The sequence below is a fragment of the Cyprinodon tularosa genome, unplaced genomic scaffold (assembly GCF_016077235.1).
Source record: "Cyprinodon tularosa strain WSP-4 unplaced genomic scaffold, ASM1607723v1 ctg402, whole genome shotgun sequence".
Taxonomy (NCBI): domain Eukaryota; kingdom Metazoa; phylum Chordata; class Actinopteri; order Cyprinodontiformes; family Cyprinodontidae; genus Cyprinodon; species Cyprinodon tularosa.
In genome coordinates, this window is record NW_024039122.1 from 502,221 (window position 1) to 529,316 (window position 27,096).

The 27,096-nt window shown below is 40.0% G+C and overlaps 1 protein-coding gene across 1 annotated transcript in view; it reads left to right on the forward strand.

Annotated features, from left to right (window-relative positions):
• Positions 1-27,096, forward strand: part of scospondin (subcommissural organ spondin) — a gene marked incomplete at its 3' end in the record, with an annotated part of 132,540 nt that overhangs the window by 4,554 nt on the left and 100,890 nt on the right. The window contains exons 3-25 of the mRNA XM_038298218.1: positions 423-632; positions 6,043-6,125; positions 6,520-6,690; positions 6,805-7,028; positions 7,140-7,242; positions 8,126-8,284; positions 8,363-8,448; positions 8,690-8,815; positions 10,670-10,826; positions 10,922-11,174; positions 11,265-11,406; positions 12,017-12,158; positions 12,774-12,946; positions 14,326-14,544; positions 14,623-14,788; positions 14,956-15,217; positions 19,064-19,274; positions 22,504-22,598; positions 22,675-22,931; positions 23,887-24,021; positions 24,121-24,323; positions 24,416-24,543; positions 26,589-26,698. Coding sequence (XP_038154146.1) covers positions 423-632; positions 6,043-6,125; positions 6,520-6,690; positions 6,805-7,028; positions 7,140-7,242; positions 8,126-8,284; positions 8,363-8,448; positions 8,690-8,815; positions 10,670-10,826; positions 10,922-11,174; positions 11,265-11,406; positions 12,017-12,158; positions 12,774-12,946; positions 14,326-14,544; positions 14,623-14,788; positions 14,956-15,217; positions 19,064-19,274; positions 22,504-22,598; positions 22,675-22,931; positions 23,887-24,021; positions 24,121-24,323; positions 24,416-24,543; positions 26,589-26,698 — 3,815 coding nt within the window. The remainder of the gene's footprint in view (positions 1-422; positions 633-6,042; positions 6,126-6,519; positions 6,691-6,804; positions 7,029-7,139; positions 7,243-8,125; positions 8,285-8,362; positions 8,449-8,689; positions 8,816-10,669; positions 10,827-10,921; positions 11,175-11,264; positions 11,407-12,016; positions 12,159-12,773; positions 12,947-14,325; positions 14,545-14,622; positions 14,789-14,955; positions 15,218-19,063; positions 19,275-22,503; positions 22,599-22,674; positions 22,932-23,886; positions 24,022-24,120; positions 24,324-24,415; positions 24,544-26,588; positions 26,699-27,096) is intronic.

The following is a 27,096-nucleotide window of genomic DNA, read 5'->3' on the forward strand; positions in this document are numbered from 1 at the left end:
TACGTGTATTGATTACATTGTTATGGTAATTACATATTATATATAATTTCAAGATTTTACATCAAGACTGAATTACAAGTCTTTAGTTCTATAGTAATTTTCTATTTGCAACTTATGCATGCATGATGCCATATACTTTTATGCTCTGTCTGTGCATTAGCCTTTAAATCTGACATAGATTTACAATAGAGCCAAATGAATGAACCAATTTGATAAAGCCAAAGATTTTCAGTTTCTACACTAGTAAAATCACATAAAAAAAAAAAAAAAAAAACAAGAAAAAAAACAAAATTTTTCTTAGTTTTACTATATTTGAAAACATGCCTCTTATGTTCCATAATATACCAGCTCCTTGGTTTAATGATAAACTTTATAATTAAACAACCTGCCATTATTTATGTACCATAAATGTCCCATTGCAGACATTGGTGTGAACAGACGGTGGAGGAGAAAGTAGAGTGGGTTTTGTCGCCACGTCTGCAGCTTGAAGTCAGCTGTTCTGAAGTGTATCAGTACAACACCCAGGGATGGAGACTGGATGTGGACAGGCTGCGAACCAAGCATGGTGGAGATGATGGCATCGCACAATATTACAAACAACACGGACGAAAGGCATCCTGTTTCTTATACAAGTAAGGGGATGGTTTCTTCAAAAACCCAATTGTTTATGAAATTATAATTTTAAAATGGTTGCATATGTTAATTTCTTTATCTTTTAAGTTTCATTTTGTCACATGATTGCGTACATCTCGTATAAAGAAAACTAAAGCTTTATTTGGAGTAATGGCTGGTGATCAGCTCCATGACTGTTATGGTTCTCCCCATTTGGTAGTTTTTAGTTTTCAGTTGTTCTGTTTTGTTGATCTTTGGTTTATTTTCCATTGTATTTACGCAGTCTTTAGTTACTCTCTGTTGCCCCCTTGTGATTGTTTCCTTTCCCCCAGGCTTCCTTCTTCAAGTTAGTTCCACTTTCACCTGCTCCATATTCAGCTCATTAGCCCATCCTTTGTTCAGTTCCCCTTATATACTCCACTGTCTGCCTCTGTTCGTCATTAAATCTTCAAGATTCAACTCTGCCTCCTGGTCTCTGAATTTGGGTCTTCAAATCCTCCTCCCCATTGTGACAATGACAGTAAATTGCTTCTTTTCTAAACAGATGGGTGGCTTTTTAGATTTTTATAAAAATCAAACACATATGGAACCCATAAAAAGTTAACTGACCAAAGCAAAATGCTTAATCTCAATTTAACAGTAACTGACTCCTTCCATTTACCCTGGTAAGTGCGGTCGGCATCCTGTACCTTAACCCTTTAACTGCCTTTTCAACTTCCAACCTTCATTTCCCTGAGCAAATGGTCAACCATTTGGTTGACCAGGCAGTTAAAGAGTTTGACAAACAGCTACAAGGCGTTATTTATTGGCATCTTTTTCTGAACCAGAGAGATTGTATCTGCAGTAATTCTTGCTACTTTGGTGTGATTATTAATAGCCCTCCTGGGTATCCTTGACACAGGGAAGACATCACTCATACACCATTATTTTGTGTGATGAAGCAATGGTCATGTAGGAAATTCATATTTGAGAAATGTTGAGCTTCCACGCGTAGACATGCGTATGCAACGTGTTACAATTCAAGCAGATTGCTTAATGACGTAGTCTACATCCACTTTCAGCTTGGAGAAAACATTGTTTTAGCTCCGTCTGCTTCTCCTTTGATAAATGATGATTGATTTTTGCCACTTCCAGCCAAATCTGTTGACTTATCATCCTTTATACCTTGTCTTACACCAACAGCCTTAAAAACATTACAATATTTTCAATTTTATAATCAATCTTATTTCTTGAAGACAAGTAAGAGAGCATGAGCATGAACTGAGAGGATGATTACCATACCCTGCCGTTGCCATTATGTGCTATATGTTTGGTTTGGACAGCCATTTGTCTTTGTCATTTCCAGTGAACCCTACCAGGAATTATGGACCCAGCAGAATTACTCCAAAATTAACTACTTAATTTTAATCAACTATTCTCGCAAAAGAACATCAGACTCCTAAAGCTCTGAAGGCCTCACTTATCTCAAATAACTTCAGCCTAGATGGTGTGGTTGTAAAATTTAGATTTCTCTTATTTCATATATTGATTTATGCTGTTTACTCACTGATAAAAGATTTTAACTCAGTTTGTATCACTTGCAATCCACACAATGCCTGAGTGAGAGGTGTTTGTAGACAAGACATACTTATTTCCATTGCAAGCCAGATTCTTTTTCAAGGTTTATTCATAACATGTTAATGTTTAACCAAAGTGTCTGTAATTTGTTTCGACTCTGACTACTTTCCAATATTGTAAGTAAGGGGATCAGAACAGGGCTGATAACCATGCCATAAGGGCTGTATGATAAATTGTTCTCTCTTTGCAAAGATATAACAAAAGGCCAACTGAGTGAAATCGATCAATCTCTGTTTATTTAACTGGAGTAAATAGTTAAACAGACATTCTCAAGTTAAACAGTCAGGTCCTAATCTACTCAACATTTGCAAGTAAAAAAAGGTGCAAAGTTGATCTCCTAACCTTGCACAGCTTTAATTGTTATTCTCATTTCATAAAAAAAACAGAAAAGCTCATATTTTCTCTCCTCTGCATCTTCTCTATCTTAGTCATTCTATTTGTGTGCAGTGCTGTTGCAAACTGTTGGAAAATATATTGAAAAAAAGTCCACTCTGCTGTCTCAAAGTATCCATGATTAAAGGAACTGGCAAATACAAAATCCTCCACCTGTTAGTAGCAACATTCCCTCTAACTGCATATGAAAATTGTGTTCAAACATTTTTGTTAGCTCTGCATATTTCTAGTCTGTGTACATTAGGACCCATATCGAGAGAAAAATACAGGTGCTGGTCATAAAATTAGAATATCATGAAAAAGTAGATTGATTTCAGTAATTCCATTTAAAAAGTGAAACTTGTATATTATATTCATACATTACATACAAACTCATATATTTCAGATGTTTATTTTGTTTAATTTTGATGATTACAAATGACAACAAATGAAAATCTCAAATTCATCATATCAGAAAATTAGAATATTACTGAAGACCAATAAAAACAAAGGATTTATAGAAATGTTGGCCAACTGAAAAGTATGAACATGAAAAGTATGAGCATGTACAGCACTCAGTATTTAGTTGGGCCCCCTTTGGCCTGTATTACTGCAGCAATGCGGCGTGGCATGGAGTCGATCAGTCTGTGGCACTGCTCAGGTGTTATGATAGCCCAGGTTGCTCTAATAGTGGCTTTTAGCTCTTCTGAATTGTTGGGTCTGGTGTATTGCATCTTCTTCTTCACAATACCCCATAGATTTTCTATGGGGTTAAGGTCAGGAGAGTTTGCTGGCCAATTAAGAACAGGGATACCATGGTCCTTCAACCAGGTACTGGTAGCTTTGGCACTGTGTGCAGGTGCCAAGTCCTGTTGGAAAATGAAATCTGCATCTCCAAAAAGTTGGTCAGCTGCAGGAAGCATGAAGTGCTCTAAAACGTCCTGGTATGTGGCTGCGTTGACCCTGGACCTCAGAAAACACAATGGACCAACACCAGCAGATGACATGGCACCCCAAACCATCACTGACTGTGGAAACTTTACACTGGACTTCAAGCAACGTGGATGAAGTGCCTCTCTTCTTTTCCTCCAGACTCTGGGACCTTGATTTCCAAAGGAAATGCAAAATTTACTTTCATCAGAGAACATGACTTTGGACCACTCACCAGCAGTCCAGTCCTGTTTCTCTTTAGCCCAGGCAAGACGCTTCTGACGCTGTCTGTGGTTCAAGAGTGGCTTGACACAAGGAATGCGACAGCAGAAACCCATGTCTTTCATACGTCTGTGTGTGGTGGTTCTTGAAGCACTCACTCCAGCTGCAGTCCACTCTTTGTGAATCTCCCCCACATTTTTGAAGGGGTTTTGTTTCACAATCCTCTCCAGGGTGCGGTTATCTCTCTTGCTTGTACACTTTTTTCGACCACATCTTTTCCTTCCCTTCGCCTCTCTATTAATGTGCTTGGACACTGAGCTCTGTGAACAGCCAGCCTCTTTAGCGATGACCTTTTGTGTCTTGCCCTCCTTGTGCAAGGTGTCGATGGTCGTCTTTTGGACAACTGTCAAGTCAGCAGTCTTCCCCATGATTGTGTAGCCTATAGAACTAGACTGAAAGACCATTTAAAGGCTTTTGCAGGTGGTTTGAGTTAATTAGCTGATTAGAGTGTGGCACCAGGGGCCATCAATTTTGAACCTTTTCACAATATTCTAATTTTCTGATATGATGAATTTGAGATTTTCATTTGTTGTCATTTGTAATCATCAAAATTAAACAAAATAAACATCTGAAATATATGAGTTTGTATGTAATGTATGAATATAATATACAAGTTTCACTTTTTAAATGGAATTACTGAAATCAATCTACTTTTTCATGATATTCTAATTTTATGACCAGCACCTGTATGGTGGTAGGTTATGTGATTTTTGTTTTTGCTTTGCTGCTGGATAACTACCTGCTATTGGTTAGTTCTGAGTTTTGCTGTTGGTGAAAAATCCAAGGGAGACCTCTATCAGTTTATGACTGTAGACTTTGGCACCACAGAGTTATTCATTATGGCAGTGATCTGATGTCCAACATTAACCCCTTAAGCCCTGAGGGTCTTAGGAGCAAATTACACCTGAAAATATATATTAAAACAAGTACACCTCCCAAACATATTAAAGAAATTACAGCTCCCAAACTATTAATTGGAAACACAGTTGTTTGAATTTTTATGACAGAAAGGCATTGAGTAATAATTTTCTGGTGGAACCACTATTTTAAATATCGCCATGCCTGATTTATAGGTCATAAACAAAGACAAAATGAAACCTAATTAGCCTTGCCAAATTATTTTCCACATCTTGACTATAACTCAAGTTAATTTTGACTGAATATGTTGAAGTATGTATGTTCCTCAAAGGTTTTAGTGGGCAGTGCCAAAAGTACAAAAATGCATTTTTCCACTCATAAAAGGGAATCTGCTCAGACAAATATGCTGATTTACATTATTGGAGACCTTATGCATAAGGCAAAGCCTTTGCTCCTAAAATTTAGCCATTGTTTCATTGAAATCCACCAATAATACCAAACTGAATAAAAAATAAGAATAACAGAGTAAGCTTATGTAATGCCGGTTACATCACCTAAAATGGTCACATAATCACCTCTGACCCCTCCTTGGAAAGTTCTGAGCCTCTAGTTTCCAATGATGCCAGCAATTAGGGGATGGAGCTAAAATTGCTTTTACTCCCGCTGAGTCAGACATGTCAGGTGGAATTTTAAATCTCATTTTATTTGATTAACCTATGATTAATCTATAGAAGAAAAATAATTGGTTAAAAAAAATATTTTGAAACATGTTTAAGAAAATGTAAAGCCCTAATTGAAAGGTGTGTGGATGAAACACCATGTGACTGTGTCTTGGCCATTTCTATAAATAGATAAACATCAGCTGGTGTCAGCTGGGCCAGCGGGGCTCAAGGGGTTAACTGAATTGCTTAAAAGGGATAATGAAAAAGAAATCAGCCAAACAAACAATGTTATTAAGTAAATCTCGGCCTCAATACAACTGAGATGCTGTGGTGTTAAACATTCTCTAAAAGCCACCATGTTACTGAAGTGGAGGTTGCTGAAGCAATACCTAGCACCAATAGAGAACGAAGTGAGGTAGCTATGATAATTGGAAATGTTCTTTGTTTAACATGGGAGTTAGTTTGATCATCTGAGGTATTAAAAGTGACAGAAATGCAAAATCAAAAAATGAAATTAGAGTCGACACCGGTGAACATTTGTAATGAGGGGTACCTGGGTTCCTCTCCAATAACACAAAACTACCAACACATTTAGAGACTGACTGTTTCTTTCTTAGTTACAATTAATTATTTCTTGACGTAGACATGAACCCAAAGACAACTTGGATAGTTTCAAAGTTTAGTTCTCACATTTCTCTGTCCTTTTTAGACCCCCAGAGATGGAGAGCCGAGCAGTTAATAAGACCGTAAGGACCTGCTGTGAGGGGTGGGGAGGACTTCATTGCTCTCAGGGTAAGAGCACGAAACCAGGGGTTGATTGTGCATCTATAAAAATGTTGGTCAAAAATATTTAAAATCTAGTAAAATTTAATGAACTGCAATTAGACTTAAACTGTAGTGATAAAGAATCCTTCACATTTAGGTCCACAAAAAAATAGTTACTAAGTTTTGCATTAAAATGTAAACAAAAGACACATTTTCATCCTTCTGTGTGATTTAATGTCATGTTCAATTCAACTCAATTTAAAAATACTTTATTAATCCCATTGGAAAATTATTACATTTAGGCATAAGCAGGATTTTTGAATGTAACTCAGTATGAGGTGGTATATCCCAAGTAAAGTTAGAACAGCTGAGCAAAGACATTTCTTGGTGCAGCAAGTTTATTGTTTTCTGTTCCTTCTAGGTGTTGGGGTACGTGGGCAGTGCTATTCCACCTGGAACTGTGAAGAATTTCCTGGCATTCATAACGCCTCACTCATGCCGATGGAGCAATGCTGCAGCACCCTTTGGGGACTAAGCTGGAGGAACGCTTCGGACCAAACGTGTTTGACTTGCACCTATACTCTGCTGCCAGGTCTAAAAACACCTTAATGTGTGATAGAATGTATTATTAGATGCTTCCTCTGGCTGGAAAACCATTCCACGTGAAGGATGTCTCACAAGCACTGCCTCTCCGTCTCCCCTCCAGACTCCCAGTCCTCTCCTCTGGTCCGGAGCGGCCTGTTAGGTACTGCCAGGGTCCCTCAAGGCTCCGCCACATGCATGTCCTGGGGTGGAGCCCATTATCGCACTTTTGACAGGAAGCACTTTCACTTCCAGGGAAGCTGTACGTACCTTCTTGCTTCCTCTACTGATGGCACCTGGGCCGTCTACATCAGTACAGTCTGTGACCAAAGAGGAGACTGTAGTAAGGTAATGTTTCCAGCCCTAACTCTTAACACCGATCCTCGCACTGATCTGCTTCCTGCCAGCATCTGTAAATCCTGACAAAACATCTGTACATTATTGCTAATTTGCTTCCAGGCCCTGAGGATGATGCTGGGTCTGGATTTGGTTTCTATTCATCAAAAAAACATAACACTGAACAGCATACCTGTTCCAAAACAGGAGCCGCTTTTTCAAAACGGTGAGAAATTCTAAGCAGAGAAAGACATAGTTCTTATAACTTTTGTTTATGATTAAAGTAAATGTTTTTGGAGTATTTCAGTAATGGTTGCATTGTTCTGAATGTTAGAACTGGTTGAGCCATAAGCGATAAAATGCATATCTGGCATAAAACAAACACTCTGACCTCATCATTCTCTACCATTAAGCTTGGCATAACCTTTGATGCTGGTTTTACTTAAATCCATATGTTAAGTCTCTTTTCTTTGTTCTCACAATCCTAATCAAGCTCTGATATGTCCTAAAATGTAAATAATCGATCATGGTTTCCACCTCCATATCTGTGTGCTTATAAAACCTCCCTAGAACACCTGTAGAGGTAGATCATCGTGGAGAGAACCAATGCATGCTCAGGGAGAAGATGCAAACTCCATGCAGTAAAACTCTGAGACGGGAATCGAACCCGTGACCTTCATGCTGCCAGGTAAGACTCTCCAGTGGCTACCCAGTGTGCCACTGGAGAGTCTTAACATCTTTGTGGAGGACCTCTCACTGGGTTTTCTTTCAAAAATCAGTTTGGCTAGAGTACACCAAACAGCCAACACCCTGGCATCGAGGTAGTGGCAGTCAGCAGCTTAAGAGTCCTCAGGTAATGAGGCAACGAGCTGCAGGTGTGCAGGGAGGCCCAATGAGAACGGGGAACCACCTGGTGGAGGAGAAAAGGAAACACAAAAACAGACCACACAAACTGGATTTCTGACATCAGTGGAATGACCCTCAAAACAAATCCCCTTTTTTCTAACATGGGGTCTAGTTTGCTCTGTTTATAAAAAATAAGAATAATGTGTTTTAAAAGTTCTGACAGGTTTGGCTTTTATATACCGTTTTTTTCTTATTGCCCCAAGGAGTGAGTGTCCATTGGCTCGGGGACTTTGTGTTTGTGGAGAGTGGAGTGGGAGTTAGGGTGAAGTTCGACATGGTCAACACAGTGTATGTGACGGTAACCTCTGAGCACCTGGGAACCACCAGGGGACTCTGTGGCGTCTTTAACAACAACGCAGATGGTAGGTGTCTCAGTGTTCTGCTTCTCTGTTATTAGTGAGTCAGACATGATCTCTAACCTTCCTTTGTTATAAACATAGATGATTTCACCACGATGGCCGGAATCGTGTCTCCATACGCTGCAAGTTTTGGCAACTCGTGGAAAGTTCCGGACCAACATAATGAGGCACTGTGACTTGCTAAATCCTTTTTGAATGTCTTTGTATTTAAAAGAACATTAATTCTTTTTCCTCCACCAATTTGTATTATTCTACAAGGTATACAAAATCCTTTTGTTTAGATCCACATTTTAAGAAAATCTCTTATAGTAGAGGGATCTTAGCTGTCAACACTGCTCTATTGATGTTTCTCTGATTCCTTTAGTTTTATATTAAGTTACTAATTTAGTTCCTTGCTCCGTCCATCAGGACTGCAGCGATGCCGCCGAGCTCGGCCACAGATGTGAAGTTTCTGGAGAGCCCACTCTACGCAGAGAGGCAGAATCAGTGTGTCATCAGCTGCTGGAGAACCCCTTTGCGCAGTGCCACCGCCAGGTCAGAATATCTTTAGACATTAAGGGAAGTTGCATACAATGAAAGAGGTGCTGGTCAGAACATCATCTCCAATGTTCAAGTTATAGAAATCTTTGACCTGGTGATATCATGATGAATAAATGAAATTGAGGTTGCCTGAGCTCCTCTTAACCATGCCGCTTACTTTTCACTTTTGGTTTTCAGTTAGGCTTGGATTTGTTCTGTTTTTACTGTTAAGAGTTATATAATTTTTTACTTCTTAGCTTGCACTTTTCTTGAGTTATCGCTAGTTTACCCTTGGTCAATCTTAATTTTCTTCTTATTGGTCTTTCTTCCATTTTGCTTCATTTAAGTTCTTTTCTAGTTTTCGTTCTGTTTACTCCCTGTTGCCCCTCTTGTTTCCCCTTAGCGTCTTCCGTCTGCACCTTCTCCCAGTTAGCTAATCACCATTGATTGGGTGCGTTCTATTTCATAGGCTGCATCCTCTAAGGACCCGGTCTACCTGGACTGGAGTTTTGGCTAGCAACCATGACAGTTGACACACAAAACAGTCAAAGAATGAATAGCCTATAAAATTTCTCACTGATGTTCTGGTGCTAATAACATTTTCGAGGAGTTTCAACAGTAGTACCGTATCAGATTTATCGTCCCCACACTACAGATATATTAGAATCTGAGCTAAAATGACATCCAAACCTGATTGCACAGAGACAAATAATACCTTTCAATACCCTCTCAAACCAAATATTATGCACCACATATCTGACTCAATAACAATTTGAAATAATTATTTTAATTCATTTCAGATGGAACTATTCACATACTTATACAACATTCACCACTAACACCAATCACAGCAGCTGCTCACAATGAATGATAGGATACTCAAAGCTTAGTAGGATACATTGGAACTGTTCTTCAAAAGAGGCAAATAATGAGGAGTCTTACAATCTGAACAGACCACAGCGCCGCGCTATGACGAATCTGGCCTTTGGGGGATGCATTCAAACTCAGCAATTGTTCTCTCCCATATCTTCACTCCTCATGTATGTTTTTCCCTCGCGTCTCCTAGTTTTGAACCCTGAGTTCCTTCTATAATATTTCTGGATTTCTGCTTCTGTTAACATCTACCTCTACATTAAATCAACAAGAAATCACCTCTGGATTTAGGTCCTCAAATAGCATCCTCTAAACTTGGGTGCCAGGCAGGAAAAAGTCCATGTAGAAATCAACCTACAGTAGTAGCCATTCAAAATTTCCCCAATTTCTTTGATGGCCTCTTGGCTGGTCCCCTACAATTCCTTTTTTAAGCATCCATCTTTGTACTACAATATTCTTTCTGTCATGATTTGTGGACATTAAGATCTAAAGAGAAGCGTAATCTCCTAATGAGACCCTGTAATTCAGTGAAAGGGTGGCGTAAGTGTACAAAAATATGTACGCCAAGGAGAAGGCCAGTGGCTGGAAGTTGGAGGGAATTTTGCTGGGAGTTGTAGGGAAGTGGGCTGCCGTTTAACTGGGAAGGGTAATTTTGAATGGCAGCTACTGTATGCTAACCTAAATTGCAGAAAGATAAAACAGAAATATAGGGTTATTAAGCAATGAAAAGGAATGTTTACATGCAGCAATGACTGGTTTTGCGCAACACCGACTAGAATTCTGTACGTGTGACTTTCTGCTCCCACAGCTCCACAGCGTTAGGTGTAAGCCCAGTGTTATAGTAATTACATCCAGAAAAAAAGATTTTTCAATTAAGACATTGCTTTGCTCCTTAATGAGCCAGGGAAATCAATAACATTGGGCTTAAATGTGCTTTATTACAATACTGGTAATTTCAAGATAGATAATCAAAGGTTGTGTCTGTCTCCAATGTAGGTTGACCCAGTCCCATACATAGACACCTGTCATTATCTGTACTGTAGCCTCTCACCCAAAGAGAGGCAGGATGCAGTGTGTGACACCCTGGCCAGCTACACCAGGGAGTGTGCTCAGCAACACATCATCATAATGTGGAGGACAGCAGCATTATGTGGTAAAGAAATACAACAGTTTATAAATGTTATCGTTATTGCATCCCATACCCTATGTTTGGTTCTTTGTTTCCTCAAATGTTATCTGTCTTACCAGGTCGCGTCTGCCCCAGAGGACAGGTCTTCTCTGACTGTGTGTCCTCCTGTCCTCCAAGCTGTACTTCCCCTCAGCTTCCAGGACCTGCTGCAGCCATGGGTCAGTGCAGAGAGGAGTGCGTGGGGGGCTGTGAGTGTCCTCCTGGTCTCTACCTTCACCAGGGCCACTGCTTGAAAAGAGAAGACTGTCCCTGTTTCCATCGCAGACGTAGCTACCAACCCGGGGACACGATCCAGATAAAATGCAACACCTGGTGAGCTTAAATCTCCAGAACCATGCTTAACAGTCTTTATCAGATATTTGGTCTTTCTAATTCCCCTTCATGGTGTCCCTATTGACCCAGTGTGTGCAGGGCAGGTTGGTGGGAATGTACAGGTGAGAGATGCGCAGGCCAATGCACTCTGATGGGAGCACTGCAGGTGACCACATTCGACAAAAAACGCTATGCACTGTCTGGTGGAAACTGTCCTTTCGTTGTTGTAGAGGTAAGACTAAAGCCCCATCTACACTACCCTCTGAAAACTGATTTGTGCCGAGTTTGGACCGAGCTTCGATCAGTTAACCGTGCCGAGCATGTTTCCTTACGACCATTTACACACCACGGTAGCACGGTTCCTCACCTCCTAATGACAATCTATGGTACTACTGCTCTCTATAGGTAAACAAGCAAATCAACATGACGGCGCCTAGAACATTCAGGAAGGTTGCGGAGAATGCAGCCTTTGTTGAATTTGCTAGTAACCTACAGTAAGCTAGTATTTTGTATGAATGTCGGAAATTTCATGATTATGGAGGCTTACTGTAAGGAGAAGAGGCGGTCTGTTCACGCGCTCTTTGTTATCTAAGAATCGAGCCAGAACTGAACCGAGACCTACTGATAAACTAGTACCAGTTTAGAGTGGTTCGGTTGTGTCTGGCACAGTCCGGTTCAGTTGTGCGTGCCATTTACACTCAACAGTGATTTCGGTTACCATGTTCGGACCGATCTCGGCACTGTTTCAGAGGGTTAGGAGTAAATGGGGCTACAACATTGCCCACAGTGTAACGCGCTCCGGAGTTGTGGGTGTGTGTTATTTATTCCATTTTTGCTTCTAGGACTTTGTTGACAGAAAGCTAGAGGTGGTAGTGCGGTGTGGAGAGTGCACAGCAGGGGACAGGGGAGGGGGAGGAGAAATAAGTTGTCTAAAGGAGATGTCCGTGACAGCCCTGCACACAACAGTCACCATCACAGACACTGGTGAGTAGCTTTAACTGCCGGCAGTCTATAGGTGAAAGGTGAGATACACCCTGGACAGATTGCCAGTCTGTCGCAGAGATACACAAAGGCACACAACCATGCAAACACTTACTCATACCTAAGGTGGTTTAGAGAAGGCAATTAACCTAACAGTCATGTTTTTGGACTGTGGGAGGAAGCTGGGGTACCTGGAGAGAACCCACTCATGCTCAGGGAGAACATGCAAACTCCATGCAGAAAGTACCCGCTCCAGGAATCGAACCCGGAACCTTTTTGCTGCAAGGCAACAGTGCTACCTACTATATCACCATGCAGCCCTACTGGAATTTATGTTATTCTTTTCATAAAGATAAGTGTCATCTCCTGGTTTCCTGGAGTTTAGATTAAGCCAAAACAACAATATCACAACAAATATTAACAGACTGAACATTGAAAGAAGCAAAGGTCATGTATGCTACAGGCATGCTGTTTGAAAATGTCAACATTTTCAACATATTCCCACTTCTAATAAGATAAAATTATATAAATGTACTTAAAATGTTGCTTTTTTTTATGTCTGCTCAAAGTTATAGCATTTATCACCCTGGTAACTAAGATCGTAACTGTTTGTTGCAGGCACTGTGACTCTGAATGGCCAACGGGAGACTCTGCCTGTGGTGACCGGGGATCTGGTGTTGCGTAAGGCGTCCTCTTCATTCATCATTATCCAGACATTTGGAGCTCAACTTCTCTGGTATTTAGATGGATCCTTTGCTCTCATCAACCTGCAACCTGGCTTTGCAAACAAGGTGACTCTGAGTCTAAATGTGGTTCATTCACTTCTAAGAAAATCAAACCCCAGTACGCCTATTGGCTAACTAAACTGCTAAAAACCCGTCATGCTGTGGGCCTGAAAATATTTAGTCTGATTGCACAGATTCTGATTAGAAAGATGAGAGAGTTCTATAATTTTCATCATCGCTACACTTTCATTATTAGAGACAAAATTAGAATAAAAAGTCACATTGAAGGATTTTTAAAAGAATTTATTTGTAAATTATGGGGCTTGTAATCCACAAACAAGCCAGACTGTTAAACAAGCCAGACTTCTATATATATATATATATATATATATATATATATATATATATATATATATATATATATATATATATATATATATATATATATATATATATATATATACATATAATATATATACATTTTTTTTTACCTGGGTCTTTACCCCAAAATAAACATTATGCTATGTTTTGTGAGCTGGAAAGAAATACAATGTTGATAGTTAAACAAAGGGATTTTTTTATGCTTGGCAGAGGATGATCAGCCACATATAGTTTATTAAGTAGCTAGAGCAGATGGGCAGCATGACCAAACACGACGCAGGACCACCGCTGATACTGCTTAACTGATTACAGCAAAATGATGCATTTTAAACCTCTAACCAACCACCCTCTACTTTTTATTTAGTCTCGTCTCGTTGATGAAAACTCAAACTTATGACTAGTCATGTTTTAGTCCTCAAAGATCCATGTTTAATTTGTCAGTTATCGTTACTGTCATGAAAGAAAGGAGCGTCAACAAAATCATTTCGTCATCATCATCGTTGACGAAAACAACACTGGTTACAAAGACAAACAATTGATGCTAATTTTCCAGGGAGTTGTCTAGTTTTCCAGGCGTGGACATTCTGTGATGGGTTTAAAGTTCTTCATCTGGTCCGATTTGTCACTAGCATTGTGAATATTTGTGCTGTTTGAACATGAGCCCTGTTGCATTCCTAGCTGACAGCCAGTGCCTTTGCATGTATAACAATAAAAATACTATTAACTGCATAGATTAGGTTAAACTCAATATAAATAATTAACGCATTTAAGTGTAGCTTAAGCTTTAAGCTTTTGTTAATGACCAAACACGTTTTCCACAATACTTTGCAAACAAATTCTTTAAAAAATACTGTAATGTTATTTCCAGATTTATCAAATTTTTTTCTGTTATTCTTGAAGTGTACCTTTGATAAAAACTTAAAGACCTCTCATCTTGCAATATCATTGCTGAATAAATACTTTCCCACCATTTTGAAGATTTAGGACTAATTGTTTCAGAGATGAAACGCCTTCTTGTTTTAATGCTTTACCGATGGTCGCTGGATACATGTGATACATTTAAGGTGCGTGGTTTGTGTGGAACGTTTACTTGGAGCCAAAACGATGACTTTACCACCCCGGAGGGAGATGTAGAGAACAACATCTTATCCTTTGCTGAGAAGTTCACAAGTGAGCCTTGCACGCTGCCAGGTGGCGCTCCGCCTGATCCCTGCTCCACGTACACCCAGAGGAGAATCTATGCTGAAACAGTGTGTGGTATCATACATAGTCCCGTCTTTCAGGTCAGTGTTTTTAAAGAGAGCTTTGGCTCCTTACGTCTCTCTGCTCCATCACGCATACGTCACACATTCACCTTGCAGGAGTGCCATGATGTGGTGGACAGGGAGCCATATTTCCGTCTCTGTCTATCAGAGATGTGTGGCTGTGTTCCAGAGAGGGCCTGTCACTGCACCGTTCTCACTGCCTTCGCTCGACACTGTGCTCAGGAGGGGGTGACAGTCCGCTGGCGCAACCAAACATTCTGCCGTAAGACCCCTCCTCCCATGAATGTTCACTTCTTTATTCATTCATTTAGCAGTTAGAACAGAAATACACACAACTGGGACCTTTAGCTTATTTATTAAGTTGTCCAACTTTAACACACAGAAGTATTAAAACAAGTTTCTCCCCCCACTTTTTCCCTTCCTGCCCAGCGGTCCACTGCACAGGGGGTCAGGTGTACCAGGAATGTGGTCGTGCCTGCGGTGGTTCCTGCTCAGACCTGAGTCAGGGCTGGAACTGCGATGATTTCAGTGCCGAAACGGGTCACGGCATGTGTGTTCCAGGCTGTCAGTGCCCAGCAGGACTGGTGCAGGACCAGCAAGGCCAGTGTGTCCCCATCTCATTGTGCCCTTGTATGGAAGGAGACAAGCTGTACCCAGCAGGCGCTGTGGTTCAGAACAACTGTAACACCTGGTATGTCAAGAAATCTAATCTAATTATCATAACACTGCATATTAACCTGCTGACAACATTTTAGGATAATCAAATATGTCCTTATTTTAGTAAAATTAAATATATATATCAAAACATAAAGTTAAAACTAAGCTTGTTTCCTTATTTGATCAGAGGATGATGAGCTTTGGTTGGGTACCCAACTCTCAAACTTAATAAAGGACAAAAATAACATTTCAAACTTTTAAAAAAAGTTTACAAAAAAGAAAACAAAAACACTGGAATTTGTTTCCAAAAAATTGAAGCTATTTCGTTTCCCAGCCAGGAACCTTTACTATTCAAAATGTCAGAAATGGCGATTAGTTTGAGGCTTTGTAGAGTGGACCAAAAACAAAGCCTTGTTTTGCTTTAGAAAACATGCAAATTAAATCTGACAAATGGACAAACTGGTTTTAGTCCACTCTGTAAAGCTTCGAACTCAATGCTAATTCTGACATTTTTCATTGAAAAATCTTCCAGGATGGGCGTTCTTATGTGGCGCTGTAGTTGGCGTACACGATACATGTACAGAGGCCTTAGTCCTTGATGCAGGTGACCCAGGTTCGAATTTAACCTGTGGTCCTTTACTGCATGTCTCTCCCCCTCTCTCATACCCATTTTCCTTTCAGCTTACTGTCCAAAAAAAAAAAGCCACTAGTGCCATAAAATAAAAAATAAATAAATAAAAAAAAGCTTTCAGGATGGGAAGCGAAACGTCTTCCCATCCTGAAAAATAAAGTCCATTGGATTGTTTTATGACTTAGACAGACTTTATTGTTATTTTGTACACACAGTGTCTACAAAAATAAATTTCGTTTATTACAGCTGTCAAGACATTTTCATTTTTAAAGTGCATCAGTGATAAAATGTAAACATATGACTGTATATGATTTGCAGTTTCCAACATTCAGGTTTTTTTTTGTTTTGTTTTTTGAGCTGGATGACTGAGAATCTTCAACAGAACATTTTAAAGATGCATTTAGAAATGTAGTTCTGTTGAAGCTCTCCATTGTAAAACCCAAACCATATGAAGATGTTGACATTAGCATGTTTCACACAGAGTGCAAAAAAATAATTAATATGTTGTCAAACTCCTTGAGTTGAGCTGTTCCTATAAAAAGGATTGAAGACAACTATATAGTTCCTAGCTGGAGATAGAAGTGCTAGAAGGTCCCTTTGCCCATTGATAGGAAGCCTCCAGGTTTCTCTTGCGGCCTCCTTCCACATAAGACTGACCATGGCGTTTGCTGAGGCACCTCTGCTTTTGCGTGATTCGGGTTGATCGCGTCTCTATAAAATGTGAGGGTGTAAAACTACAGTAGCAGCCATTAAAAATGGCCCTTCCCAGTCAAACACCAGCCAAATGGTAGCCCACTTCCCTCCAACTCCCAGCGAAATCCCCTCCAACTTCCAGCCACTGGAATGACCCCCCTCCTTCTCCTGGGCATGCATATTTTTTTTACTCTGACTCATTAATCCATCTTAATGTCCAAATCATGAGAGAATATTTTAGTACAAAGATTGATGTTTAAATAGGAATTGAAGGGGATCCAGCCAAGGGCCCATCAAGGAAAATGGGGAAATTCTGAATGGCTACTACTGTAGTATGTAGGTTAGGGCGGGACTTGTTTATGAGTTTAGTGGAGAGAAGCTGTTCCATCCAAGAGGAAAAAAATATTCCTGGAAGCACAGTAATGCTACAGTAATGATCATGATTGGTTTCTGTTTAAAAGATCAAATTGTGTCATCTATGTCACTCAAAGTTGTCTTCTAGGATTGTTTTGACTCAGGAAATAAACAGACAGCTTTACACAAAAAAGCCGACTTAAAATGTTACATCACCTTGTTGAAAAAAGCCTGATACGTAAAATATATGTATAGGAAGCAGAAAACAATGAAACAATTGTGTCACTGGCTGAGCTGACCTTTTTTTTCTGGCTTATGTTTAACTGCACATCATAAAGTTAATGGCTGAAACTTTATATGTTTTTGTGTTTAGCTAACTTTCTACAGTTGAAAATTATGCAGGAAATATGTTTAAGATGTTAACTTAAACCTCAGTCTATCATGATAGGATTGACGTATGTAATCCCTTCATCGCTGACTTTTAAAGCTAAATGTTTTCTCTGTCATGGAGACCTTGTGGTGAAAGAGGTCTGATGAAATCACTCTATGACCCTGCTCACTCAAACAGGATAGGTTGATTTCATTGCATTTCTTCACCACATCTCAACACCTTCAGTGTCCTGAACTGATCTTCAAAGACAAGCAGGACAAGATGTCTTTCACTACGCTTTATGTGCAGACGTCCTTTGCTTTGTGCTGCCTATAGAGCTGACTCTCTCTACTGCAACATGGCTAATTATCATACTGCTAAACACCGCCACATACATTTAGCAGCCTTAATACAATCCTTGCCAAAGTTTTAAGGGAAACAGTTATCATAAATCCATCCATTATCTAACACACTTGTCCCAATTGGGGTTGCAAGGGGTGCTGATGCCTATCTCCAGCAGTCAATGGGCGAGAGGCGGGGTACACCCTGGACAGGTCACCAGTCCATTGCAGGGCAATGGACACAAAGGACAAACAACCATTCATGCACACACTCACACCTAAGGACAGCTTAGAGAAGCCAATTAACCTAACAGTCATCTTTTTGGACTGTGGGAGGAAGCCGGAGTACCCGGAGAGATCCAACACATGCTCAGGGAGAACATGCAAACTCCATGCTGAAAGACCCCAGGCCGGGGATCGACCCAGAACATTCTTGCCCCACTGAGCAGCCATATCTGTCATGAGTTTATCTAAAGCTCGGACCCACATGCAGTGAAACCAATTCAGAGAGACACAGATGAAAAGTTTAACAGGTTTTATTGAAGAGATTAAGCACAGTGCAGTGTTGCTCTGAACTCTGCTCAGCGGAACTGGAAGGTGAGGGGAAGACAGACTATTAGTTCAGGGTCAGTGGGAAATTTTATTCGTTGATTTGAAGAAGAGGATCTGATTGTTGACTCACGTTTCCAGAGAAGTGAAGGATCTTTGACTCCAATCTGTGTGTTGGTTTCCAGATTTTGTCTGATTTGGTGGAGGGCGGAACAGGGTTTATCCAGAACTCGGACGGTGTAGGTGAACAGAGATGCTGATTGCCACTCAGATTTCCTGCTGTACTTGAAGGGTTCGTAGTGAATATGATTCCCTTGCTCAGAGAGTAATTTCAACGTCCTTTCAAGGAGACTGGATCCAAACCCCCTGTTTAAATCCCTGGCTCAGTTTAAGGCTCAGTTGATCCCTCCTGGGAGAGGAGGTCCGAAAAGGTCCAGTTTGCAGGATGATTTCCTGCCGAGAGGCAAAGACAAAAACAAAGTTAAAACTCAGGGACACAAGAACTCAGTCTTACTCGGCAAAAACTCAGCTTGGCTAGAGTACCCAAAACTGGCAAACACTCTGGCGTCGAGCTAGTGGCAATCAGCAGCTTAAGAGCACTCCACTAACGAGCCAACCATCATCAGGTGTGTGAGGAGGCGAACCAGGACCAGGCGCCTCCTGCTGGTGGAAGGGAGAACAACACAAAAAGACAAACACAGACTGGAGTCCTTCCATTAAAATATATTTTGTTGACTCAAGCATTTATGGACGTATGGGGCAAAAAATGTTTTACCAAGCAGAGATTTTTTAATGTACCAAACCATCATTAAATATTGTGATGTTTTATGGAGAAACCTGCCTTACCATGAACACAACTCACTGCATCTGTAATGATTATAGTTTTTGATATTTTCTTGGTGTTTCTCAAATGTCTAACAAATATCTGCCTTGACTTTCCAGTGTCTGTGAGCAGGGAGTATTTAACTGCACTCAGGAACAGTGTGAGGAGGTACAACAGTGCCCCCATTCCCTGGTCTACTCCCCCCGTTCTTGCCTCCTCACTTGCTCCAGTCTGGACCCTCCTGGCCATCCGCATGTGTCCAGTGTCTTACAATCAAGCTGCAGAGAGCCGTTGTCTGGCTGCGTCTGTCCTCAGGGAACTGTCTTACTGGTGGGTAAAAACTCCAAGCACTTTCTAAATGGGACACGTATACCTGTAAGCAGCTTTTACAAATGGAAAATGTGGAGTTTCACCTTTTCAGAGAAACTGAACCATGTACTACTGGAGCTGAACTAAAAAACAAATTTTTACTGTTTTCTTCCAGTATAAATATTTTTTGCCACTCTTCCATTAAATGTGCTTCTGTCGATTTACAGAAGTTTGCGCGTGGAACTGAGAGGGACTAATAGGTGTGCAAAAAGCAGGTTTTCCTTTGTTTAGAAAAGTTCCCAAACATACACACACACATTACAATCCAGCACCCTATCACAAAGCAGGATAATTGTCCTTAAACATTAAACAATAGTTCATTTAAAAAAAGGAATATTTTTGCATCTAGACTGTGTGAGGTCCTCGATCAACACCTGTCGTAAAATAATTAAAGCCACGCTGTAACTTTTACAGAAATATTAGCTTAATTTAGAATCATCAAAACCTTCTTTATTAAGATGATTATATCACATTAGCTCAATGGTTTCTTTTTCATCGATATGTTATCATGATTAGTTTGCTAAGATTTGTAACAGTGTTTTTTACCGTTTTATACCTTGAATCCATTTTAAAACAATATAAGAATCACATGAGAATAGAAACTTTAATCTAACAAGGCTGGGAAAATAATACACAAAATAAGCATTGAGGCTCTTACACATAATAAGAAAGATTTATATTGTCATTTTGTATACACAAGTGTAAACAAAAATAAATTTCGTTAAAGCTACAGTGTGTAATTTTCAGCGACATCTAGCGGTCAGACTGCAGACCGCAGCAACATGAACATCTCCCCCCCACCGCTTCTCCCCCCCAACAGTACGGCGAGCGTTACGGGACAAAATTTCTTCCACGACGTCCACATCACCTACCTTCTCAAGTGATGAGGTTTGTTTACATAGATAATTTTACAGATAGTATTTCATTAGTCTGAGTAGGGTATAGATTTCATGTAGACTTAAGATAATAAATATACCCGTTATTTTTTCTACGTCGTTGTGACGTTTTGGTGAGCTGCTTTGCATGGTGATATAAACAGACGAAGTAATTGTAGTCATTAGTTTAACAGCGAGATTGTGTTCGCTGGAAGAATATATATTCCCCGTTTACAGAGTCCAAGTCATTTTGGTGGCACGGGGGTTACAAGGCAAGGAAGAGGGAGAGGACGAGGGCGAGGGCAGGGAGGCCGTGCAGCTAGGGCCAGGCGAGAGAGGGGAGCCAGCGGGGTGAGAGCAGAGGAGGAAAGGCTTGAAGATCTCCAAAGGAGCTGGAGAGAAGTAACCGAGGTATATATCCAGAAAATTATTTTACAGAAAATTACTGAATCATTACCTGTGAAACGTCAGGGACGTTGCTGAATAAATATACTGGAGAGTAACAGCATCATCACGCAGCATGTTATTGTTTTAGACAGGTCTGAGCATCCTGTACTCCAAAAACTGCAGTGATATTAGACAATTGTGTGTGTAGGATTAATTACCTGTCCAAGAGAAAACTGGCAACTTGAGCGTCACTTTGAAAACCTTTTTCCTCCATCAGTGACTTCCATCGTGTAAATGCCGTGCCAATGTTGATCCGTGTTTTTTGCCGTTTCTTGTCACGCTTGCGTTTATTCTCGTCGTGTTTCCGCTTCTTAGATGACGGGGGTTCGGTGTCCGCCGCTTTTCGTTGTGATACAGAGTAGGCATGATCCTCCATTCGTCTGATGTTTGGCCACACAGTGCCAAACAGTTTGCAAAGTCACTCACGCCTGCCGCCTTGTTCACCTTTCTTGTTACTGAGGCGCAGTATACCTGCTTCTTCTTCTTCTTCTTTGGTTTCAGGCAGACTAAACGCTTCTCAGGCATAATACTGCCATCTACTGTTCAGTACCGTCTCAGTTCATCTCTCTCAACTTGCCGTAGTTATTTTTGAGCGTCATGGGAGATCTCGCAATCGCTAGTTTGTTGCCTCTGCGCTTGCCGTAGCGCAAAGATGTCAGCCTCCATGGCTGCGAGACCCGCTCCTATGTAATTATAAATAACGAATTCTAAGGCAACGCAAATATCATGGTTAAAAGGCTGAGCTCATAGGTGATGATAAATAACATAGTTATGTATAATATATTAAATTTCTGACTTTATATCCCTGTAATTATTACACACTGTAGCTTTAAGTACAGTTCTCTAGACAATTTCATTTTTAAAGCGCAGCCTTGATAAGGTAAGCAGCAGTGATAAAAAATCATTGTGAATAAAAACAGTAGTGTAAACATATGACTGTATAGTTACAGTTCTAAAATTCATTTTTTTTTGTTTTTTTTTAATAACCCATTTTACATGACATTCAGCGGTCTAGTGGCAATTAATCACAACACTATGAGAGATCAAAGTCCAAGACCCCGCTCCTTGAGATGCTCCAGCTTTTAAACTAACTAGACTCCATTCTTGTGAATTAGTGAAACGAAAATTGTGTGTTTAGCGCCAAGGGTCTTATCTGTTAACATTAGATTTAAGTGTACCTATTATTATTATTATGAGAATTTTGTTTTTCAAATTTCCACCACCTCCAGCATGTTCATTAAAGAAATTACAGCAACTTATGTCAACAAATGCAGCTCACTATGAGGTCATGGTAATCTTTTTTATACAAGGAGGTCCAAGGCTTGACAAGAATTAAATGCATACATCATACACTGTACGATTTTTTTGCCCTTTTTCGATCGGGCCGAGTTTCACCCTCATGGTACGTCCTGTGTCGTGTAGTATACAGGGAGTGACGAGGGGTGCTCAGCCTCTAACGACCACGTCCTGATCAGGAATCATAAGGTCGGGTGAAAATCAGACATGTTTGAAATTCAGTCGGACATCACAAGGTGTTCGTGGACTAATCCTGCCATTGAAGCAGAGCTATGAGCTGATTTACCAGAACCTCAAGCACTGCGCATGTGCAAACAAGGGAGTTCATCTTCCAGATTGACGAGTCTGACCAGCGCCATCTCTCGGCGTTGAGTCTGACATGTGGTTTTTGGAGGTGCAGTGTGAGAAGGTAGATCGCATCAGAGCGTTGGGCGTCATCGTGAGCTGTGAACTTTAAACCCTGCGGTTACGTCGTTTTAGCTGTAGCTGCGTGCAACGATTTAAAATATCGTACAATGTATGCCCAGCTTAACAGATCTTTGCTCCTTGCTCAGCATCTTCATGTGTTTCAGGATGATCGCTGTGTACCCCCAGATGAGTGTCCATGTCACCATAATGGTCAACTTTATTACACCAATGACACCATCACCAAAGACTGCAACACATGGTAACATCTACATCTGCTGATTAGTATCCCCATCCTCTAACTTCACTAATCAAATCGGTATAACTGTCTCCCAAAGTGTGTGTAAGGAGCGGCGGTGGCACTGCACCCACACCATCTGTGCAGGAGTTTGTGTTGCAACAGGAGATCCACACTATGTGACCTTTGACGGCCGCTGCTACTCGTTTCTGGGGGACTGCCAGTATGTTCTGGCCCGGGAGAACAGCGGTTTGTTCAGCGTGACGGCGGAGAACGTGCCGTGCGGCAGTACCGGCGTCACCTGCACCAAGTCTGTCACCCTCAGCCTTGGGAACACGGTCATACACCTGCTGAGAGGTGGGAACCAAAAGAGCTCTTATTGGGAAGATTTTAATGAATGATTGCTAGAGGTAGTTAACATCCGATGGAGATTCTCGCATGAATGACAAACAATTAGAGCAAGAAAATAGGCAGTACTATTCTCCGCATAGGGAACACATAGAAAAGAAATATCATTCGGGGCAAAAGTTACACATGAATTACATTTTTTTGACCCTTTTTTTACATTATGCTTTGTAACTTGTAATTTCTACCAATTAGTTTTCTTCTTTTGGTAGTTAGAATATATATTTAAGTTAATTTAGAACCAACATTTTTTATCTTTTTATACTTGGAGTTGTTTAGATTACTTTGTTAATGTTTAACCCTCCCATTAATTTGAGTAATTGAGAACACACCGGGTGCTGGGTGGTTTTTTGGTAAATCTCCGGTGTGGACAGGACGTTTTGTAAAATTATATTTTTACCATTTTTTAGAGCTTTAAACATTAAATCAACATACTTTTTAGTTACCAAAGTTGCAATAAGTTTTTTTTTTTATTATTTTGTCTTTGCTTTTACAATAAATAAGTCAAGTTAGACGTGCATACAAAGCCAAAAACCACCTGTTACCACCTACGGCCTTTGTTGGAAATTTTTGTCTTTTTTGGAACAGAAGGCTGCGACACCCCTTTCTTATGCTCCTATGGGCCATACTGTTGTAAAATTATCAATAACCACCTCAAACATCCCAGGATTGGCTCTATGTTCATAGATTGGTAAAATAACCAAGGTTTTTCTTTGCTTGATTTTAGATTTAAAAGTTGAGTTAAAGGATAGTTTTGTTTAAACAAGTCTGCAAACTACAGCTTTTTAAAAGTGCAAAGTGCAAGTCTTTTCAGATTTATATATATATTTATAATGCATTTATTTCAGCAACTATATGAAGCAATAAAGCATTTGATAACATTAGCTGTCTCATCTGTGGCTTTCAGGTAAAGCAGTTACAGTAAACGGGATGCCAGTTACTCTACCAAAGTCCTACAGCGGCAACGGCCTGACCTTGGAAAGAGTTGGCATATTCGTTGCACTCTCTTCTCGACTAGGAATCACCTTGCTTTGGGATGGAGGTTAGGCAGCTTCTTAACCTGATTTTTTTATTTACATCAGAAAATCAAAATATTTTCATTTGAAGCATTTATTTTTACTGATTTTGTGTTTTTACATAGGTATGCGTGTGTATTTGCGCTTGGCCCCCCACCTGCAGGGTCAGGTTGGAGGACTTTGTGGTAACTTCGATGGAGACACAGAGAATGACTTCACTACACGGCAAGGAATCGTCGAATCGACGCCTGAGCTCTTTGGAAATTCCTGGAAGGTCAGTCCTTCTTGCCCTGATGTGGAAAACCAGGACCTCAGAGATCCCTGTGCTGTAAGTTCGACATGGAAATCTATGCATAACCATCCCTCTAGTCCCACAGATCAGTACTGATTATCGGTGTGCTCAAACCTTTGTCTTTTTAGCGGAACCCCCACAGACTGACGTGGGCCAGGAAAAGGTGTGCTGTGCTGACTCAGGAGCTGTTTTCAAGATGCCACCCAGAGGTGTCTTTCCAGCAGTATTACGACTGGTGTGTCTTTGATGCCTGTGGGTGAGTGACATCACAAATTTAAGCATTCGTTTTTTTTTATCTTAGCAAGTTTAGCAGTTTAGCACTTTTAACCTGGCAGTTGGCTTCAATATCCACTCTAAAGTATCTCTGCATGCAGTTTTCATTTTCTTCCTCTACATGCGTTAACTATCAGCAGCATCTATTGATCATTATTATTTTTTCATCAAATTAAAGGAATAAAATGATAAAAGAAAGTGGTTTTCCCCCCAAAAAAAATAAAAAATAAAATCATGCAGAAAAAGTGAGGATATATGGAGTTAAATTGGTCTCATAAACTAGAGGTCTTGGTCTAATAAACCAAACAAAAAATAATCTCAATCAAAAAGTTAGTTGTGCTTAAAAGTTTTGGAATTTTAATGGAATATTTATTGTTAATGGTATACTTTGATAAAAAGAAATAATAGGTTTTTCTAAGAACTACTTTTTAAATTCAAATGACTAATTTATTCTCACTGTTAGGATAATTATTATTGATGATACGTGAGTTTATTACACCTTATTATTAGCCGCATGTCAGAACTGATGTTTTCCCCAGTATTTTATCTAATTAAGACAGTTCCTCTGTGCGGATATACAGTTATAATCTTCATTCTGTATGCGGCAAAGATTTGGGAATCAAATGAGAGCGGCGTCCTTCAGCTAAGAACAAATTGTAGTATTTTGATAAGGCTGGAACCATGGATATCTAATCATCTGCTACGTGTTCTATTTAAAATAAGATGATGTGGCAGACTGGAGATGTATAAAATGCTTCTTTAACTGTTAATCGGGGCCACTTCCTGAGAAGTGAGCCAGGTTGGTAAGCAGCTGCCTTCTGTTCATTCTAAGCAACTTCTCTGATCTGAGTAAGATTACAATTTTCATCAAAATCTGTTGTCATGTCTCATGTTTTTTTAATATAAGTTATGAAGTGTTGTTTAAAGAGTTTGTGTCGATGGATCTATTTTCAGGAAAAAGAACCGGTGAGAGAAGCTTTAAGTTGCAAATAAAGCGCTTTCCTTTAACATCAAGAAACAAAGCTGTTGTTACAATTCTATATGGATTTTAGGGGCAGAGTTGGCTGATGGTACCTCGCTCTGGAGCAAAGAGAACGAGCAGTAGGAGTTTTTAAACCGAAGATTCTCGGTCGATAGTTCAGCTGGGCAGAGGTGGACAGTGTGTTTTGCAAATAACGTTTTCTCTTCATGAAGAAAAATGCTCTCATCTAAATAAAAAAAGGAAATTATTTTTTGTATAATATTCCATATAAAATGTTTTGTTTTCTTCTTTCTTTTTCCATTACTGATTTTCCAGGAGAGGCAGGGGATGTTGCACAGAGAGCAGAGTTCATGAGGATTACGTAGACGTGCATGAATCAAGTTAAATAGCACAACAAACATAAATGTTTAGACAAGTCGATGTTTCATGATGCAATGTAAATTCTGATATAGTTTAAATCAACTTCATTCGGCTCAGCCACTAGAGAGGTTGAGCAACGGTTGGTGGCTGTACCTCAGCAGCTCATTTTGATGGAAACAGCAAACAAATGATATTTTAATAACATTTGTTTGCTGTTTTAAAGTGTATTTTTTTCCACTTTAGAATAACCCTTGTTCTAACATCTCAGGACGTAAAATTGACAAGATTAGTTGACCATTAATTTGTTCCAATTGACGGAAACATCTCTAATTAACATTTTATATTCAACATTTTAAAAGTTTTCACACATTTTGCATGACTTTTGAATAGTAACACAACTACTGACATTGGATCTGATATAACACCACCTTACAATCAGATGAACTTGTATGTATTCCATTTTATTTCAGCCACTCTGCCAAAGTCAGCTTGTTTTATTTGGGAGACTGTTTCCTAAGATAGAAACAATCTGTTGACATTCTCATCTAGAAGTACGGTAACTCATCCATCAGCAGTCCCCACTTCCAAAGATGTAGAAGTTGATCCAAATAACTTTTGACTTTCGTTCTCTGTAGAAAGGAATGTCTGAGCTCATCCTCTGTTATTTGTCTTGTGGATTTCTGCAGCTGTGACTCTGGGGGGGATTGCGAGTGTCTCTGCACAGCTATTGCGTCCTACGCTGAGGAGTGCAACCGGAGAGGGATTTACATTCGCTGGAGGTCCCAGGAGCTCTGCCGTATGTCACATTTTTATACACACCCAAATTTCCAATTTTAAAATGTATCTTTATGGATTAAAGTATGGAGGGGAAAAGTCTACACAGTCCTATAAAATGCTTACATTTGGAGGACAAATATGGTGGGAGTGGCGGCCTTGTCACGTCTGGGTTATGGTTTAGAGAACCCAAATGCAGAGGCAGAGAGGATGAGGTGAATTCTTGTAGTTTTAATGGTAACACAAACAATAGGGGACAAAAATCCAACTTAAAATTTTACACAGACCAGAATCATGGAGACATCAGGGGAAAACAAGCACAAGGAGCCAGGGAGAGAGGAGCTGAGAAGACAACAGCGACGACAGGACCAGCAACAACAAGGAACCAACAAGGAGTGACAGCAGAGGGAGAGTATATGT